General features: G+C 42.3%; 1 protein-coding gene across 1 annotated transcript in view; it reads right to left on the bottom strand.

Annotated features, from left to right (window-relative positions):
- Positions 1 to 18,005, bottom strand: part of LOC308308375 (ephrin type-A receptor 6-like) — a gene marked incomplete at both ends in the record, with an annotated part of 377,312 nt that overhangs the window by 36,034 nt on the left and 323,273 nt on the right. Inside the window, 3 exons of the mRNA XM_080753799.1 lie at positions 2,435 to 2,543; positions 13,756 to 13,918; positions 15,082 to 15,206. Coding sequence (XP_080609925.1) covers positions 2,435 to 2,543; positions 13,756 to 13,918; positions 15,082 to 15,206 — 397 coding nt within the window. The remainder of the gene's footprint in view (positions 1 to 2,434; positions 2,544 to 13,755; positions 13,919 to 15,081; positions 15,207 to 18,005) is intronic.

Genomic DNA, 18,005 nt, shown 5'->3' with positions numbered 1-18,005 from the left:
CAGTGGTTCTCAACCTTTTCAGGCCGCGACCCCCAAAATAATCATATTTTAACTGGGGACCCCCACACCCTGACGAGCACTGAAAGAGTTGAGGCATTACATTTGTATATCACGGTTCTATTGTGAAAATAGCAGATCTACATGCTCACAGCGCCTCGCGTTGCGAGGCGCTGTGAGCATGTAGATCGGCTAATTTCACAATTTCTGTCTCTATATTTGACAATTTGGCCAATTTTGTCATTTTAGAGGTGTTAACAAGACCCTAAATTGTCACTTTAGAAATGTGCATAAACCCTCTATACACCTAAACTTTATGTTGGTTTGTTTACTGTTGAGTGAGAAAACAGTGTTGCACATTAAGTTAATCATCTGGGGACCCCCCAAAATAATGTGGGGACCCCCTTGGGGGTCCCGACCCACAGGTTGAGAACCACTGACGTAGAGGACGTAGAGCCTCTTTGGTGGTGGGCAGGCTCTTTACCACCGCGGCACCCAAGGGCCAAAGATTGATAGTGTTGATTGAATACTTATTGATGAGGTAGGTCTACAGGCAGTACGAGTTCAAAAACACGCCAAATGGATGACACATAGAGAGAGGCTTGTTTGTTTCCTTTGTAATGAAATTCTTTTTTTTTTTTTTTGTTGTACACACTCCCAATACTTAAAAATAGCCATACTGTAAGAATAGAGAACAGAGAAAGAAACAAGGCAAACACAGTCAGATAGCGAGACACAATGTCAAATATACTCAAGGAGCACGGTCACAATAGAAAAAAGTTAGAAAATGTGGCAGAATATCACAATCTCTTGTGCAAGTAGAGTTAACACATAGCAACAGGTATTACAGTATCCTCGCCGTCAGGAAGAAACCTTGTATGTCCAAAACTTTTTATAGTCTTTGACCAGGAGTAACTTGACTCAAGTACTGTGGGTTGAGTATGGTGAGTACTATATCGTCGTTGTTGGGTGAAAACCCTGTATGTCCAAAACCATTTGTTTTGCATTTATCATTTAAAAAACGTTTAAACTAGTGAAAACAGCCAATCTACAAGCACACAACGCCTCGCACCGCTCGGCTGTTTTCACTACTTTTGTGCGACTGCCTTGTGTGATCAAGCAGTGCTTCACTTTGCGAAAAAAAATTACAAATTTTAAACTTGGAGATACGAGGTTTCTGCCCAACAGTGACGATATCTTTTGATTGTGGTGACGTGGTGGTCCTCAGGGTGGTCTTCTGTCCAGCCTCCCGACAGGCAGACAGAAAGAGAGACAGATAGCATCTGCCATCTGTCTGTATGTCTGTCTGTCAGCCTCACACCTCACTCACAAAGGACACAGAGCCAGATGCTGTACACACGCACGCACGTACGTGTGTGTGTGTGTGTGTGTGTGTGTGTGTGTGTGTGTGTGTGTGTGTGTGTGTGTGTGTGTGTGTGTGTGTGTGTGTGCATGTGCGTGTGTGTGTGTGTGTGTGTGTCCATGACTCATATCTCCAACAGAAGGCCGACTTCTCATCTTCCTCCCCCTGTGTGTGAATGTTGTTTTTATAGCATATAGCCTCACACCGTGGAGAATCACACCTCCTCCTCATCTCTCTCTCTCTATCTCTCTCTCTCTCTCTCTCCCCCCCCCCCCCCCCCCCCCCCGCCTCCCCTCCCCTCCATTCCAGTCCAGGCAGCGGTTCCCGGTCCAGTCCGGGCCTCGGGGCACCATGGCCGGGTCTCTGACACACTCCCACGCTCCGCAGGCATTTCTGTTAATCGTCTAATTAGCCTTTCTGAGATGCTGCTGCGACCTCTGCAACCTCTCTCCGTCTGCCTCCGGTTCTCTGTCTGTCTGTCTGTCTGTCTGTCTGTCTGTCTGTCTGTCTGTCTGTCTGTCTGTCTGTCTGTCTGTCTGTCTGTCTGTCTGTCTGTCTGTCTGTCTGTCTGTCTGTGTGTCTCTCTCTCTCTCTCTCTCTCTCTGTTTTTCATGAATCCATTTAACAGCTCTTCATATACCCACTGAGGTTTGTAGTGCTCTAATGGGAAAGGTTACAGGTGTCTCTTTATGCACCGTTTAGTATATGTTTTTATCTGTGTTTTTGTACTGCAGCTTTCAGTCCTTGAACCTTAGCCTTTATTCTACAGGCCACACTATATACTTCTCCGGTACAACGGTCTGTGACTGTATTTTTTATATTATAATAAATAATCGTTAAGGCTGTAGAATAATCCATTTAGACTTTTATCAGTTTCTTCTGGCATCCTTTATATATGTCCAGACTCAGTGGTGGTGGACGAAGTACTCATTACCAGTAAAGGGCAGGTATTCAAGTACACAAGTAAGACGCCATAAGGGCGACACACAGGGGTCCGTTAAACTGTGTGTTATACAACAGGCGGCATTAGCCCCGTAACCTTCAAAAGCCACCACTTGGCGGCGTCGGTCTTACCTTCCGGTGATGAGGAAGAAGAGGGTGAGGATGACGAGGAGGGTGAAGCCACCCACCGCCGCCGTCACGATGACCAGGACCTGACCCTGATCCGACGCCACGTCTGACGCTGGAGGGAGAGAGGGAGAGAGAGAGAGGGAGAGAGAGAAAGATAGAGGGGGAGAGAGGGAGATTAGTATTTTCTTTTGCTGTCAGTCCATGTATCTCTATATTTCAGCATTGTACGTTTTATTTATTTGTTTTATTTTGCCCTACTTCGTCGTATAAGAGTTTCACGCAGTAGTGAAAATAGCCGATGTATATATTATCGCGACCGAAGGTCGCAGTTTACTATGATAAACGTCACAGCTTGTCCGTCTGTCTGTCTGTCGGGACATGTAGATGTGTTCAGAGAAAATAAGTAATTTTATCATTTTCTTGAATACGGCTGTAACATAACAAAATGTGAAATAAAGTGAAGGGGGGTGAATACTTTTGCAAAGCACTGTACTGTAAATAAAAATCTGGGGAGATGTATAAATGGGATAACTGCCAAACGCTCTGTATCAATGACACCGCCTTCCCCCAAACAAAGAAACCATTGTGTTTCCTCTCTGTGATTTATTGTAACGCTAATTGGATGGAGGTTTCTCTGCGGTTTGTATTTCCATGGATTATATGGGATGATATCTGATATCTGATTCATGTACGGTATGTTGATATTTTCCTCCACAGTGTTTTCTGATAGAGCAGCATTCATACATGCACATACATGCATTCATTGTGACTCATTGTGAACTTGCAGATCAGCATTTTCTTTTTGCTGAAATAGCGAGAGATACATGGTTTCTGCCAAATGTTTCATCTCATTTCATGTTTTGCATTTCCTCCAAAGTTACCAAAATGTACTTCAATATTTCACGTCGATGTTCGCTAGGCGTCAGTGAGTGGATATAAACACAGTCCTTCGGAATTTCTTCCCTAAATCAGTTTGTTTCTCCGGGGACTATTTTCCCCCACACTTTAAACGGCATTAAAATGCAATGATAACGCAACTTTGACAAAGGAAATAACAGCGCAACAGACTGCAATAAAGGTCGTTTAAAGCACGTTTCAAGTCTCTACAATTAGATCTTGTCGTGTACAACAATGAATGGATGTCTGTGGTTTTCTTTCTGGAAAATCAAGTGTGCGCGCACGCACGCACGCACGCACGCACGCACGCACGCACGCACGCACGCACGCACGCACGCACGCGTTATTTGTGTTTTTTAACCACATGAACCTCTACCGTCCCTATTTCATAATAAGCTTCTTGTAGCACTACTATTTTAGGTGCTATTTTAGGGGCCCTATTTTCGTCCGCGCTAAACCCCTTATCCCTAAACTACTTTACCTTTATATATATATATATATATATATATATATATATAAAACATTTTAAAATACAGTAGTTTAACTAGCCGATCTACATCAACACATTGTGAGCTACTGGGCTATTTGAAGTATTTTGAAATGTTTTTTTCAAAATAGTAAAAAAGGAAAAGAAGATTAGGGATAAATGGTCTTGTCTGTAGTAAAAATGTAAAACTACATTTCACTACTCACTAAAACAAAGACGGTTTTAAGATGTTGAAAGCCTAATTTCCTTATTGGGAACACTTGGAGCCCTCTACAAACTCCATTGACCAGATTTTGCCTTCCGGTGAAATATTTTCTTTTCTGGCCAAAAAGTGTATTTTCGATGAGAGGTGGGGGGCTCAGAGTGCTCCTAAGGAAAGTATGCTGTGGACCAGAGTAAAGGTAGGGAATCAAGTATAGTATAGCCAACAAAGTATTAGATTTAAGACGATGACACAACTAGAAGGTGACAGTGAAGGAATGGAGTAATTCAGGGGAGTTATTAATATAATCTCTTTAATTTGCACGAGAGGAGGTAGAGGACAACAGCGACACAGAGGAGAGGACAGGAGAGGTAGAGGTAGAGGAGAAGAGCATCAAAGGAGAGAATTATTACAGTAAACAAGAGCATAATAGGAGGAGAGCTAAAATGACTGTGTAAAGAAGAAGAGGGGAGAACAGGTCAGAAATAAAGGGGAAAGAGAGAGAGAGAGAGAGAGAGAGAGAGAGAGAGAGAGAGAGAGAGAGATAGTTGCCGATAAACAGACAGACAGACAGACAGACAGACAGACAGACAGACAGAGTCTCATTACAACAAATGATATAACTTTCTCCCCCTTTTCTCTGCATTGACGACATGTTCTCTTGAACAAATAAAAAATGTACTCGAGTAAAAGTACCTATTAAAGTTTTGGTACCAAATTGTACTTGCAGTACCAAAAGTAAAACTACAAAATGTTTGAAAATAGCTGATATACAAGCTCACAACGCGTTGCGATGCGACACGTTGTGAGCTTGTAGATCGGGCATTTTCAAATATCTGAGGTATAAAATAGGGCTAAATTGGTTTATGTATGTTTTATAACATTATAATTTATATCTGCAAAGTAACTAGTAACTAAAGTTTTCAAATAAATGTAGTGGAGTAAAAGTAGAATATTTTGATGAGAGATGTAGAGGAGTAGAAGTAGAAGTGTTGGAAATAAGAAATACTCAAGTAAAGTACAAATACCTCAAACTTTTACTTAAAGGACGACTTCACCACTTTTCAACCTATCTTCATATAATTGCTCCTCACTAATGTTCATGTTTTTTTCTACTGGCTCTGTGTCTCAGAGGAGGGCTGTGGGCAGGTCAGAAACCCATCGTCTTGTGCAGATAGGGGCAGACAATGATACGATGAGATGTTTGGAATAAAAATGAGAGTGATTCATATGCCGGCTGTCAGCCTAATTAATACCATTCATTCACGAAACAGTCATTTAGTTCAGTGATCGTTTGGGCTAAATTGGCCCCTATTTGATATTCATGATTTTCATTTTAACTGTGCCTCTTCACTGTGCCAACCGGCTCCCACATAATTGAAAGATGATTGCTATTACCAAATGTATTTCTATAATATTTCACACTTAATGAATATGAATTGGAGATCAGCACGCGTGGCCCCCTCGCCTCGTAGAATGGGGTCCCGGACCGGCTGGTGTGTGTGTGTCTGTGCATGTCTTTATTTGAGCATGTGCACGCGCGTGTGTGTGTGTGTGTGTGTGTGTGTGTGTGTGTGTGTGTGTGTGTGTGTGTGTGTGTGTTTGTGTGTGTGTGTGTGTGTGTGTGCGCGCGTGCGACGTGCGTGCCTGCCTGCCTGCCTGCCTGCCTGCCTGCCTGCCTGCCTGCCTGCCTGTCTGTCTGTCTGTGCATGTCTTTATGTGCATGTCTTTATGTGAGCATGAGCGTGCGTGTGTGCATTGGTGCCATGGTGCACTGTAACAGAATAAATTTACTTGAGTACTTACTGTATTGTACATACAAGTATTTTTTTTACTCCAAGACCACTACTTATTTTACAGCTTTTAGCCAGTGACTTTTCAGATTTAGATTTTTTACTACGAAGCCATTTTATTACTATCTATATGAGCCGCGTTGTGAGCTTGAAGATCGGATATTTTTCAAAACATTTTAAAATGTTGGAAAATGACCAGTGGTGGAAAAAGTACTCATATAGAAATACCCTGTTATAAGTAAAAGTACCAAAAGTAGAAAAATACGCACATCTCTTAATGAGGTGCTGGGTGGAAAAATAGCAAGATTGAAGAGAAACCCGCACACTCTGCTCCAAATGACTGAATTTTATTGACAACGTTTCGAGCACTAGCTCTTCATCTGGTCAAACTCTCGAGTTTGACCAGATGACCAGATCTTCAATAAGTAAAAGTACCAAATGAAAAATTTGTAAAAGTACACAAGTATTGGTATCAAATTGTACTTAAAGTGAGCTTGTAGATCAGCTATTCTCAAATAGCCACCATATAAAATAGGGCTAAAGTGGTTTATGTATGTTTTATAATATTATAATTTATACCTGCAAAGTAACTAGTAACTAAAGTTTTCAAATACATTTAGTGGAGTAAAAGTACAATATTTGGATCCCAGATGTGGTGGAGTAGAAGTAAAAGCATTGGAAATTGGAAATACTCAAGTAAAGTACAAATACCTCAAAATCGTTCTTAAGTACAGTACTTAAAGGAGTAGTTCACCACTTTTCAACCTGTCTTCATATAATAGGTCCTCACTAATGTTCATGATAAAATATCACAATTTTTTCCTACTCAGTCCAAGTCTCCTAGGAGAGCTGTGGGAAGTTCAGAATCCATCGTCTTGTGACATCATCATTTTCCCCCCAAAAAAACAATTAATCAATATTTTTGAAAACAATATTTAGATTTTTATTATTGCGAGAACAATGGCTTCCACTTTAAAATTGCATTTATATGAACATAGGTTGAAAAGTGGTGGAGTGCCCCTTTAAGTAAATGTACATAGTTACTTTACACCACTGCAGAAATGACAGACGGACAGACAGACAGAGCTGGCCAGTCTCTCTCTCACAGATAAAAGAGTCAGGCAGTACAAAGGCTTGGCACCGCTCTCCTCTGATCAGATAGATAAAGCAGAGAGCGCTGTGCTTCTGGGGGGAAAAAGGGCATCAGGGGCCAGTTTGGGGCCAAGTCACCGACAATGACCCACCTATACAACAAAAGCACAGCTGCACCTTTGTATTGAATCTGACATATCTATCTGAAAGCTCTCCGAAAATATATATGTATTTTTTTTTACGTTTTTCAGTGCCTCATACAATGACGCATCATACAAAAGTGTTGTCGCACAGAAGTGAAAATAGACGATCAACAAACCGAATAACTTGTAGGTCGGCAATTATTGTCCACGGTTTTAAGCCATAACAGATCTGAGTCAATCTGTGTTTAGATTTGAACCACTTTAAGCATTATTTTATGCTTTAACTATTAAAAAATAGCAGATATACAAGCTCACACTGCAAGCTTGTACATCTGCTGTTTTGGAAAAATAATTGAACATTTGTGCAAGTCTTTGAATATTTTTGACCACTCAGGTTGGAAAAAATTGTGTTATTTAGTTTCTCAACTGATTCTGACAGGAAATTAGGTCTACTAGCCAGGATAAAAAATCTACCATAATCTGCTCACTGCAAATACCCACAGTGGCCAAAAATGTTTTTTGTGCAAAACAAATGCTTGCAATGGATTCAGCATCATGACAAACCCCTAGTTAGACCCCTCACATCCTACTTAAAGCAGATTTTTTCTGGGTATTTTCCTCCTGTATAGAAAGTCGATGGGAGCCCAACTTGATTTGGCCACTGTGGGTATTTGCAGTGAGCAGATTATGGTAGACTTTTTATCCTGGCTAGTAGACCTAATTTCCTGTCAGAATCAGTTGAAAAACTAAACAACACAATTTTTCCAACCTCAGCTTTATTTTTACTGGACTATTACTACAGGGGGTTCTCCTCCAAATCTTTGTGTGATAGAAACTTTCTTTTCTCCTTTTTTATATTAACCACTTGAACCCCAGTGTCCATATTCGGAGAAAAATAGCAGATCTACAAGCTCACAACGCCTCGCGCTGCGAAAGTGAAAGTGTGTCTATGTTATGTTGCCGTCCTTGTGTCTGTTTTTAGGGTTTATAAAAGGCAGATACAGTATATAGGGGTGTAACCTGGGACGTCATTCATAAAAGGGATATTTCACTACAGTGGTCGACTAAAATGTATTTTGGCAGGCCGTGATGGCGTCATAATGCCTGATGTAAGCCCTTTCCCACAGGGCGCGATAACGATAAAAACAAATATCGTTTTTCAATTGAAGTGGATGGCGGCGCCCATACCACAGCGATAAAGCCGTCATAATTGATGTGAAACGCAGACATATCGTTATCTTTATTGCGTCCAGTCGGAATGAGCCTTTAGGCTTGTACTGTAGCTGTGTGTGGCCTATCGCCGAACTTACAAGCATAAATTGAGGTTGTACTGGATTTCTTCTCCACTATTCCATCCCTAATATGTTCACCTATATGTTTTTAGCCATAAAAGATCTGAGTCAATCTGTGTTTAGATTTGAACCACTTTAAGCATTATTTTATGCTTTAACTATTAAAAAATAGCAGATATACAAGCTCACACTGCAAGCTTGTACATCTGCTGTTTTGGAAAAATAATTGAACATTTGTGCAAGTCTTTGAATATTTTTGACCTGATTCTATTTAATGTCTTCTAAATCATTCTGCTAAATCAGTGGCTTTTAAATAGCAGATCTACAAGCTCGCAGCGCGCTGTGAGTTTGTACATCTGCTATTTTTCAATAGTTAAAGCGTTAAATAATTCTAGGCCTAAATGGGTTTAAAAAAATATATATAATCCCACCACACGCAGGTGGAAAGTACACCTTCTGCAACGGCAGACTGCTCTCTCAGCTTCACCCCATCGATCGAGTGCATTGATTCGATCGCCGGTGCGTACCGCGGGTCTGCTGACATTTGGGCTTTAGTTTTAGGGTCAGTGAATGTAACCTATCTGGGGGTGCAGTGTAACACGTGGAGATCTCATCATCATCAAGCACCCTGCAGAACAAGCCACCGAGTTTGAGCTTTGAAAGCAGCCAAGAACCTATAAAGCAGCGGTCTTCAACAGGGGGTTATAGTCTAGTAATTCTAGGAAAAAAATCCACTCAGGTTGGAAAAAATTGTGTTATTTAGTTTCTCAACTGATTCTGACAGGAAATTAGGTCTACTAGCCAGGATAAAAAATCTACCATAATCTGCTCACTGCAAATACCCACAGTGGCCAAAAATGTTTTTTGTGCAAAACAAATGCTTGCAATGGATTCAGCATCATGACAAACCCCTAGTTAGACCCCTCACATCCTACTTAAAGCAGATTTTTTCTGGGTATTTTCCTCCTGTATAGAAAGTCGATGGGAGCCCAACTTGATTTGGCCACTGTGGGTATTTGCAGTGAGCAGATTATGGTAGACTTTTTATCCTGGCTAGTAGACCTAATTTCCTGTCAGAATCAGTTGAAAAACTAAACAACACAATTTTTCCAACCTCAGCTTTATTTTTACTGGACTATTACTACAGGGGGTTCTCCTCCAAATCTTTGTCTGATAGAAACTTTCTTTTCTCCTTTTTTATATTAACCACTTGAACCCCAGTGTCCATATTCGGAGAAAAATAGCAGATCTACAAGCTCACAACGCCTCGCGCTGCGAAAGTGAAAGTGTGTCTATGTTATGTTGCCGTCCTTGTGTCTGTTTTTAGGGTTTATAAAAGGCAGATACAGTATATAGGGGTGTAACCTGGGACGTCATTCATAAAAGGGATATTTCACTACAGTGGTCGACTAAAATGTATTTTGGCAGGCCGTGATGGCGTCATAATGCCTGATGTAAGCCCTTTCCCACAGGGCGCGATAACGATAAAAACAAATATCGTTTTTCAATTGAAGTGGATGGCAGCGCCCACACCACAGCGATAAAGCCGTCATAATTGATGTGAAACGCAGACATATCGTTATCTTTATTGCGTCCAGTGGGAATGAGCCTTTAGGCTTGTACTGTAGCTGTGTGTGGCCTATCGCCGATCTTACAAGCATAAATTGAGGTTGTACTGGATTTCTTCTCCACTATTCCATCCCTAATATGTTCACCTATATGTTTTTATTTAGTTTTTGCCCCCATGACACACTGACACACGTCAAGAGAAACATTTTAAATAGAAAATAGGTCACCTTTGTGATCATTAGAGGCATAATGATAGGTCTGCGCTGTGCGTCAGCCCTTCAAAAGCCCCTGTAAACAATTGATAACGCACACGTGTATGACACAAGTGTGTCAGGGGCTTAAAGGTGATGTTATAGACAGGGACCACACGACCACTTTGCGTTCATTGCATTTCATTGTCATTTGTCCTATGCAGGCTTAAACTACAGTAGGTGGTTCCCCGAACAAAAGGGTTGGAAGATACTTGTAGATACACACATACACACACACATACTGTGAGTGTGTGTGTGTGTGTGTGTGTGTGTGTGTGTGTGTGTGTGTGTGTGTGTGTGTGCGTGCGTGCGTGCGTGCGTGCGTGCGTGCGTGCGTGCGTGCGTGCGTGCGTGCGTGCGTGCGCGCGCGCGCGCGCGCGTGCGTGCGTGTATTTAAACTCACACACAGGTTTTTTTATACATTTTTATCCCACGATTTTGTAGCTGTTGACCTGGACCTTCTAGCTGTGAGGCGACAGCACTACCAACTGCACCACCGTGCCCCCTCACACGCAGGTTAATAGACTCTCTGTGCATAACTGTTTTCCATAAGGTTGGCATTTAACCAGTTTCCTGATGCACAGAACCCATAGGTGGGACAACAGATATGCACAGATATCTACAAGCTCGCAAGACAGCAAACTTATGAATGTGGGCAAAAATGTATCCTGAATTTCTCAAGGTTTTTGAGCAATCAAACTCCCTGATAAAATGTGCCACAATACAGACAAATTATACATCTGTTTTAAAAAGTTTCTATTTTGTTTTTATAACTTTTATAGTTTTTTTTTTCCCCACTTTGTTTTGTTTTGGTTGTTTTGTAAAGCGACTTCGGGTATCCAGAAATGCTCTGTAGAATTGGCATGTATCATTAGGCTGTTATCGCTCTTTCACAGTCTAATGTTGGCAGGAATATGCTTATAATAAGCAGACATGGCTGGTTGAAACTCCAGCATGAGGGCTTCCCAGTGCAGTGAACAGGGGCTCATTATTTGCTGTTGTGGCCCGTAAGCACAGCGCCCTGGGCACACTGCCCCGGGGCGCTGGCTCCTCCAGGCCACCTGAACCTTAGCTGACCCGGGACACACCAGCAGAGATGGAGCTGTCCCAGTGAGAGAGAGAGAAAGAGAGAGGAGTGCTGCAAGATCAATGCTCTTCTCTGGGACAAGAGAAACTAAACAAAAACAGCACGACAGCGGATCATGAATGATGCTTTTTGTGCCGTGTAGGCGTGTACTGTGTCTCACAGATATGGAATATGGAATATGCTTTTTACACATGGGCATACACATGCGAAAACATCATGTATGGTTACACGCACGCACGCAAAAACTAAAAGTGGCGATATTTAAATCCCATTGAAATGGTCATATACTGTACACTGCTGCTGTTTTACCTCTGTAAATGTAGATATTTGTATTTTTTTGATGACATGTTATTAATGTGTTAATATTCTATGTCAGGGGTGTCCAAAGTGTAGCCCGGGGGCCAAATGCGTCCCGATGACAAATCTTATACGGCCCGCGGCTTCATTCCTAAATTGTACTATAAACGGCCCACCAGCACCGTCAATCAAGAATATTTTATAGTAGGATTCCTTATTCCCTGTTGTCTCATGCTGAAGGGGTCAAAGAAAGGCTATTTGGTTGTATTTTTTCACTTTGCACATCTGGTTACATTTGGTAATGTGAGTTATTTGTATTTTGTTCAGAGCACACACCTGACAAAAAACCATTGATATTAAATATTGATGATGATTGTTAAATAAAATAGTAATTGCGATATGTATGTGACTTCGTTATGGTCCAAACGAAAGTACCGTACATTTTGTCAGGAGACATATTTTAATTGCGACCGTCAGGTCGCATTTACTACCAAAACCTCCACCGGCTGTCTGTCAGTCAGTCAGTCAGTCTGTCTGTCTGTCCGTCGTGTCACACTTTTCCCCAACTCATATCTCCGTCACCGTTGCCCCAATCCATTCCAAACTTTGCACACACACTCCTTGCCTGCCAATCCACAACCTCCACCCCACCAGGGACCCCCGGAGCTCCAGGGACCCCCTTCTGCCACCACCAAAAAGTGCAAAAATGACCAAATGACCACCCAAACGGGGCTGTTCACGGGGAATTCCCAGTGACCACCGACTCCTGGTGCTCCAGCATGGATGCCCCTAGTTGAGGACCCCCGCCACTGCAGCGCACATAAAATGCTGTAACTTGGGCTAGGAGCGACCGGGAGAGCCGGGGCCGGTACCCGCGCGTCCGCCTCGGCGGCGCCAAGAAAGCCATCAACATGAATCTGTCCCATATAGCGCCACCAACAGGCCCATTTTTTCCAACACATTTTTGGACACTGCTCCTACAGATTTGGCCCTAAAATCACGCAAATCGGTACACAGTATGTCTACACTCATGTCATCAACATGGATCTGTCCCATATAGCGCCACCATCAGGACGATTTTTTTAAAAACATTTTTGGACACTGCTCCTACAGATTTTGCCCTAAAATCATGCAAATCGGTACACAGTATGTCTACACTCATGTCATCAACATGGATCTGTCCCATATAGCGCCACCATCTGGCCAATTTTTTCAAACAGATTTTTGGACACTGTTTCTACACATTTTGCCCTAAAATCACGCTGCGACCTGACGGTCGCTTATCTCCCGATTAGGGAGTCTTACTGGTATTTTCTAATGTGGCCCCTTTGAAAAAACTAAGTTTGGACACCCCTGTTCTATGCTCTGTTGATGAATTGATACATGGAAACAACTCCCCAGGACTTTATTTGCGTTATCCTTTTAGCCTATAATAATAGCTGAATGGGTTGAGAGGCTGCGGGAGGCTGCCATGTGCGTGCGTGCGTGCGTGCATGTAACCATACATGCGCTCTTCCCATTTGTATGCCCATGTGTAAAAAACATATTCCATAATTTGGGACACAGAGGGGGGGCCCCCACCCTGCAGCAATCAACTAGGTTAGGGGTCTTCAACAGGAGGTCCGGGACCCCTAGGGGGTCCTCAGAGTTACTACAAAGTCCTCCAAATCTTCGAGTGATAGAAACTTTTTCTAACCACTTGAACCCTAGCGTCCATATTCTGAGAACCTTAGCCAAAAATAGCAGATCTACGATCTTGTAGATCGGCTATTTATTGGCTAAGGTTCTCTCCATATTCTGAGAACCTTAGCCAAAAATAGCAAATCTACGATCTTGTAGATCGGCTATTTTCGGCAAAGAGGTTTGGTGTAGAGGGGAAAAAGAGCAGACTAAGTACAGAGTGAAAGGTCAAGTTTATTAATTATTGACAGTTCAAGTGGTTAAATATCTGAAAATCCAGAATACAACAAAGATTGTGCTGTCAAACAATGAAACGATCTAGAGTCTATGAAGAGGCTGTGGGGGTCCCTGCTTCATCCCTCTCTCAACTAAGGGGTCCTTCCTTGGACTGAAAACATTGAGGACCCTTGAACTAGGTGAAGCTGAACACTGAATTTCCTCCACAGGAACAAGTAGGTCTAAATTCGGTAACACACACACCCACACAAACACGCACGCACGCACACAGAGTGTGCAGCAGTAAGCTATACTCACAGTCTCCGGTGGTCTCGTACTCGTACTTGGGGGAGTAGGAGGAGAGGCCGGCGGCGGTGCGCGTGCGCAGGCTGAACATGTACCAGGTTGCCGGTTTCAAACCCGAGATGATGACGCTGGGAACCTTGGTGCGCGTCGACGAGTAGCTCAACTGCTCATGCTCCTGTGTGTGTGTGTGTGTGTGTGTGTGTGTGTGTGTGTGTGTGTGTGTGTGTGTGCGTGTGCGTGTGCGTGTGCGTGTGCGTGTGTGTGTGTGTGAGCGTATGTGTGAGCAAGTGTGTGTGTGTGTGTGTGTGTGTGTGTGTGTGTGTGTGTGTGTGTGTGTGTGTGTGTGAGAGAGAGAGAGAGAGAGAGGATACCGTTAATAAAATATAATCGTGCAAAAATACCTGCGACTGCATCTCACATTGTTGTCAGACAGAAAGCTCATACCTCCATGTTTTCAGTTGTTATGTTTTTCTTAATTGTTTTGTAAATGAATGCACTGTTTCATCATACAAGAGTGTCGCACAAAGACTGGTTCTCAAATGTTTCAGGCCACAACCACCCAAAGTAATCATATATGAACTGGGGGCCCGCTGGGTACCCACCTAGTGTATCCTAACAAGCACTTGTAGAGGTTGGGGCATTACATTTTGTTTGACTCTGTTCCACGGATAAATATTGTGGAAATAGCCGATCTAGAAGCTCACTTACACCTCGCATTGTGTGCATGTAGATCAGCAATTTTCTAAATGGTGCCTCTTAGGTAACATTTGACAATTTGGCCAATGTTTGACCATTTTTATGGTAGTTTATATTATCTTATTTTAGAGGTATTAAAAAGGTATTTAATCCTTAAATTGCCACTTTATAAATGTGTACAGATACCCTTCATACACTGTATGTTGGTTTGTTTGCTGGTGAGTGAGAAAAACTGTTGCACATAACACATTAACCCTCAAATACCTGGAACGTGCCCGAGTTGCGTTAGATTTTAACCACTTTAACCATTACTTTATGCTTTAACTATTGAAACATAGCAGATATACAAGGTCACAGCGCGGCACCGAGTGCCGCACTGCGAGCTTGTAGATCTATTTAAAAAAAAATCTTCCTCTAAATCAGTGGTTCTCAAACTTTTTCACGATTTAAAAAAAATAGCAGATCTACAAGCTGTGAGCTTGTATATCCGATATTTTTCAATAGTTAAAGCATTCAATAATTCTTGGCCTAAATGGCTAATCCCCCCCCCCCCCCCCCTCCCAAAAAAAAAAAGAAAAAAAAAAGAAAAGAAGACAACACAATAATTTGGGGGTTTGTAGATCAGCTGTGCTCATCTCTTACCTTCTCATAGTATTTGATCTCATAATCCAGGACTAGCGGCGCCGGCAGTTCCGGCTCCTGCCACGAGAGGGCGATGCTGTTAGGAGAAGCCCAGTCTTTCTTCAGAGCCCCCACCAGAGAAGGACCTGCATGGAGAGGACAGGGGTCAAAGGTCAAAGGTTAGGGGTCACAACCACTTCCAGCTAACTCTAAACCTGTAATTATGATATTTTAAGTTATAAATCTACTATGACAAGAGAAGACATCTCTTCCCTACAAAGAAAACAGGTACAGAAGTGCACACACGCACACAAGCAGTGGTGTAAAGTAACTAAGTACTTAATAACTGTACTTAAGTACAATTTTGAGGAATTTGTACTTTAGTTGAGTATTTCCAATTTCCAGTACTTTTACTTCTACTCCACTACATCTCGGATCCAAATATTGTACTTTTACTCCACTACTGGTTACTTTGCAGATATAAATTATAATGTCATAAAACATACATAAACCACTTTAGCCCTATTTTATAGCTCGGCTATTTGAACATAGCCGCGTCGTGAGCTTGTAGATCTGCTATTTTCAAACATGTTCTTTAACTTTTAGTACTTTAAGTACATTTTGATGCCAACACTTTTTGAATTCCGGACTTTTACTTGTATTTCTACATGGCACTATTGATACTTTTACTTAAGTAAAATATGTGAGTAGGTCTACTTTTTCCTCCACTGCACACAAGCACGCTCTCTTGGGCTTGGCAAAGATCTAATAACGAAAAATGATAAAAACGTTCCCATAAATTGTTATTGCCCAAGGAATGAGGGGAGAATATCAAACTCCTGGCAATCTGTAAAAATTCCGAGCTTGTGTCATATTATTATAAATATCACATTCGCACGCACACACGTGCACGCGCACGCACGCACACACACACACACACACACACACACACACACACACACACACACACACACACACACACACACACACACACACACACACACACACACACACACACACACACACACACTGTGATTTCCATCATTATGCCACTGTATTTATTGATCAGTGGCGTCATCTCTTTTCTCCAGGGTGGTTGACCACTCGAACTCTATAGCATCCCTATTCTAGGAGGAATATTTGCCGAAAATAGCAGATCTACAAGCACACTGAGCTTATTCTTCACATTATGCATCATCATACGTTCATTCATATATCGGGCTCACTGGCACAATATCTTCTCAGATAGGGCTCTGCGGGGTAAATGCATATCAATTTGGGGTTCCTTTTCAAGCCGTGAGCCCCCATAATAATCATATTTGAACTGGGGACCCCCCCCACCCTGCAAAGCACTTCAATTGTAGGAGTTGAGGCATTGCATTTAGTTTGACTTGGTTCCACAGATAAATATTGTGAAAATAGATCTACACGCTCACAGTGCCTCGCAACGCGAGGTGTAGATCTGCTCTTTTCATAATCTTTGCCTCTTCTATTATTTGACAATTTGGCCAATGTTTGTATAATTTGTTGAATACTTTTGATGCAGTAATGGTCTTCATTTATTTTCTTTCTTTCTTTTTTGACACGTTAAAAATGTATTTAAAGTCCTTAAATAGTCACTTCACTGTCAACAGACGGGTTGTGAGAGAACCGCTGCCGAGAACAGACAAAACAAGTCCTACTTCAGGGCCAGATGATACATAAATTCCTCCTGGTCGCATGCAGTGCGTAATGGGCTCTTCCTCTGTCTGGGATGCTTAACTGTGTGTTGCACAGACAATGCGGTGGCTTTCATCTCCCTGGGGGATTCTCACACTGGGCCCTATCTGCCCTGATATCCCTGTTTATAAGGAATATCTGACTGATTGGAGTGGGGAGGATTACAAGACATGCTGAAATGAAAAATGAGTTTACCACACTTCTAGAGCACGTCCTCAGTCATATGGAGACATAGTTAACGATGCACGCCAAAAAAGAAAAAGGAAAAGAAAAAAAAAGAAAGTACTAACTGATATAAACCGATATCATGACTAGCGCCTTTCTTGTCAGTCTTTCAAACAGAGCTATTATTGTGCTGCTCTATTGAAGGTCAACAAACAACCTATTTTAAGTTAAAACACACACACGCACGCGTGCACGCGTGCACACGTGCACGCACACGCACACACACACACACACACACACACACACACACACACACACACACACACACACACACACACACACACACAATTAGCAGTATGTCTACTTTAACACCTGGGTGTGATTTGTTGAAATGAATGGACAGGGATTTAACATGGTTCCCCTACTTCACACTACTAGACTATTATAATTTGTTTAACTTTGTAGTCTTAAGTGACATCTAGGCAGGGGATACTCAGCAATGGCCAGAATCAGTTCTTATAGTCAGATAAAAGACGTGCAGACAGCTGGTGAGTGGAGGTTGGAAAACAGTCAATAAAAGTTTGTTTGCTGCGTTCCAAACCGCCCCCATCGCTGTGCTTGGCAGACACTCGACCCCAGGGGTCAGCAAACTTTTTGAAATGAAGTGCCATGTTTTTACTTTCTAGATAGTCAGTGTGCCATGTCAACATTCATTTTAATGAGACCCCGTAGAAATTCGGACATATTATAACGGTCATTAGACTTAGGGCAATAACCCATCTCCCCGACTCCCTCTCCAGTCAGAGTTTTAATGGATGTAGAACTATGGGCAGGATGTAATTTGTTGCAAATTAGGTGACTTACTTTAATTGACCACGTTTAAAACAATATTCGATCTTAAAATATAAATCCTCTCTCTCAAGCTCCGTCCAAACCTGGATGGTTCGAGCGGCACGATTACATACAAAGCGAATGCAAACGATCCAAACGGGGCGGCGCGAACGGCGTGAACGGTCGCTTCGGTATCTTCGCCCCACTTGGAAAAATACAACTGACCTTCG

Source organism: Nannobrachium achirus (genome assembly GCF_963921795.1).
Source record: "Nannobrachium achirus genome assembly, chromosome: 22".
NCBI lineage: Eukaryota > Metazoa > Chordata > Actinopteri > Myctophiformes > Myctophidae > Nannobrachium > Nannobrachium achirus.
Note: the sequence above shows the minus strand (reverse complement) of the source record. Positions and strands in the feature narration are given on the sequence as shown.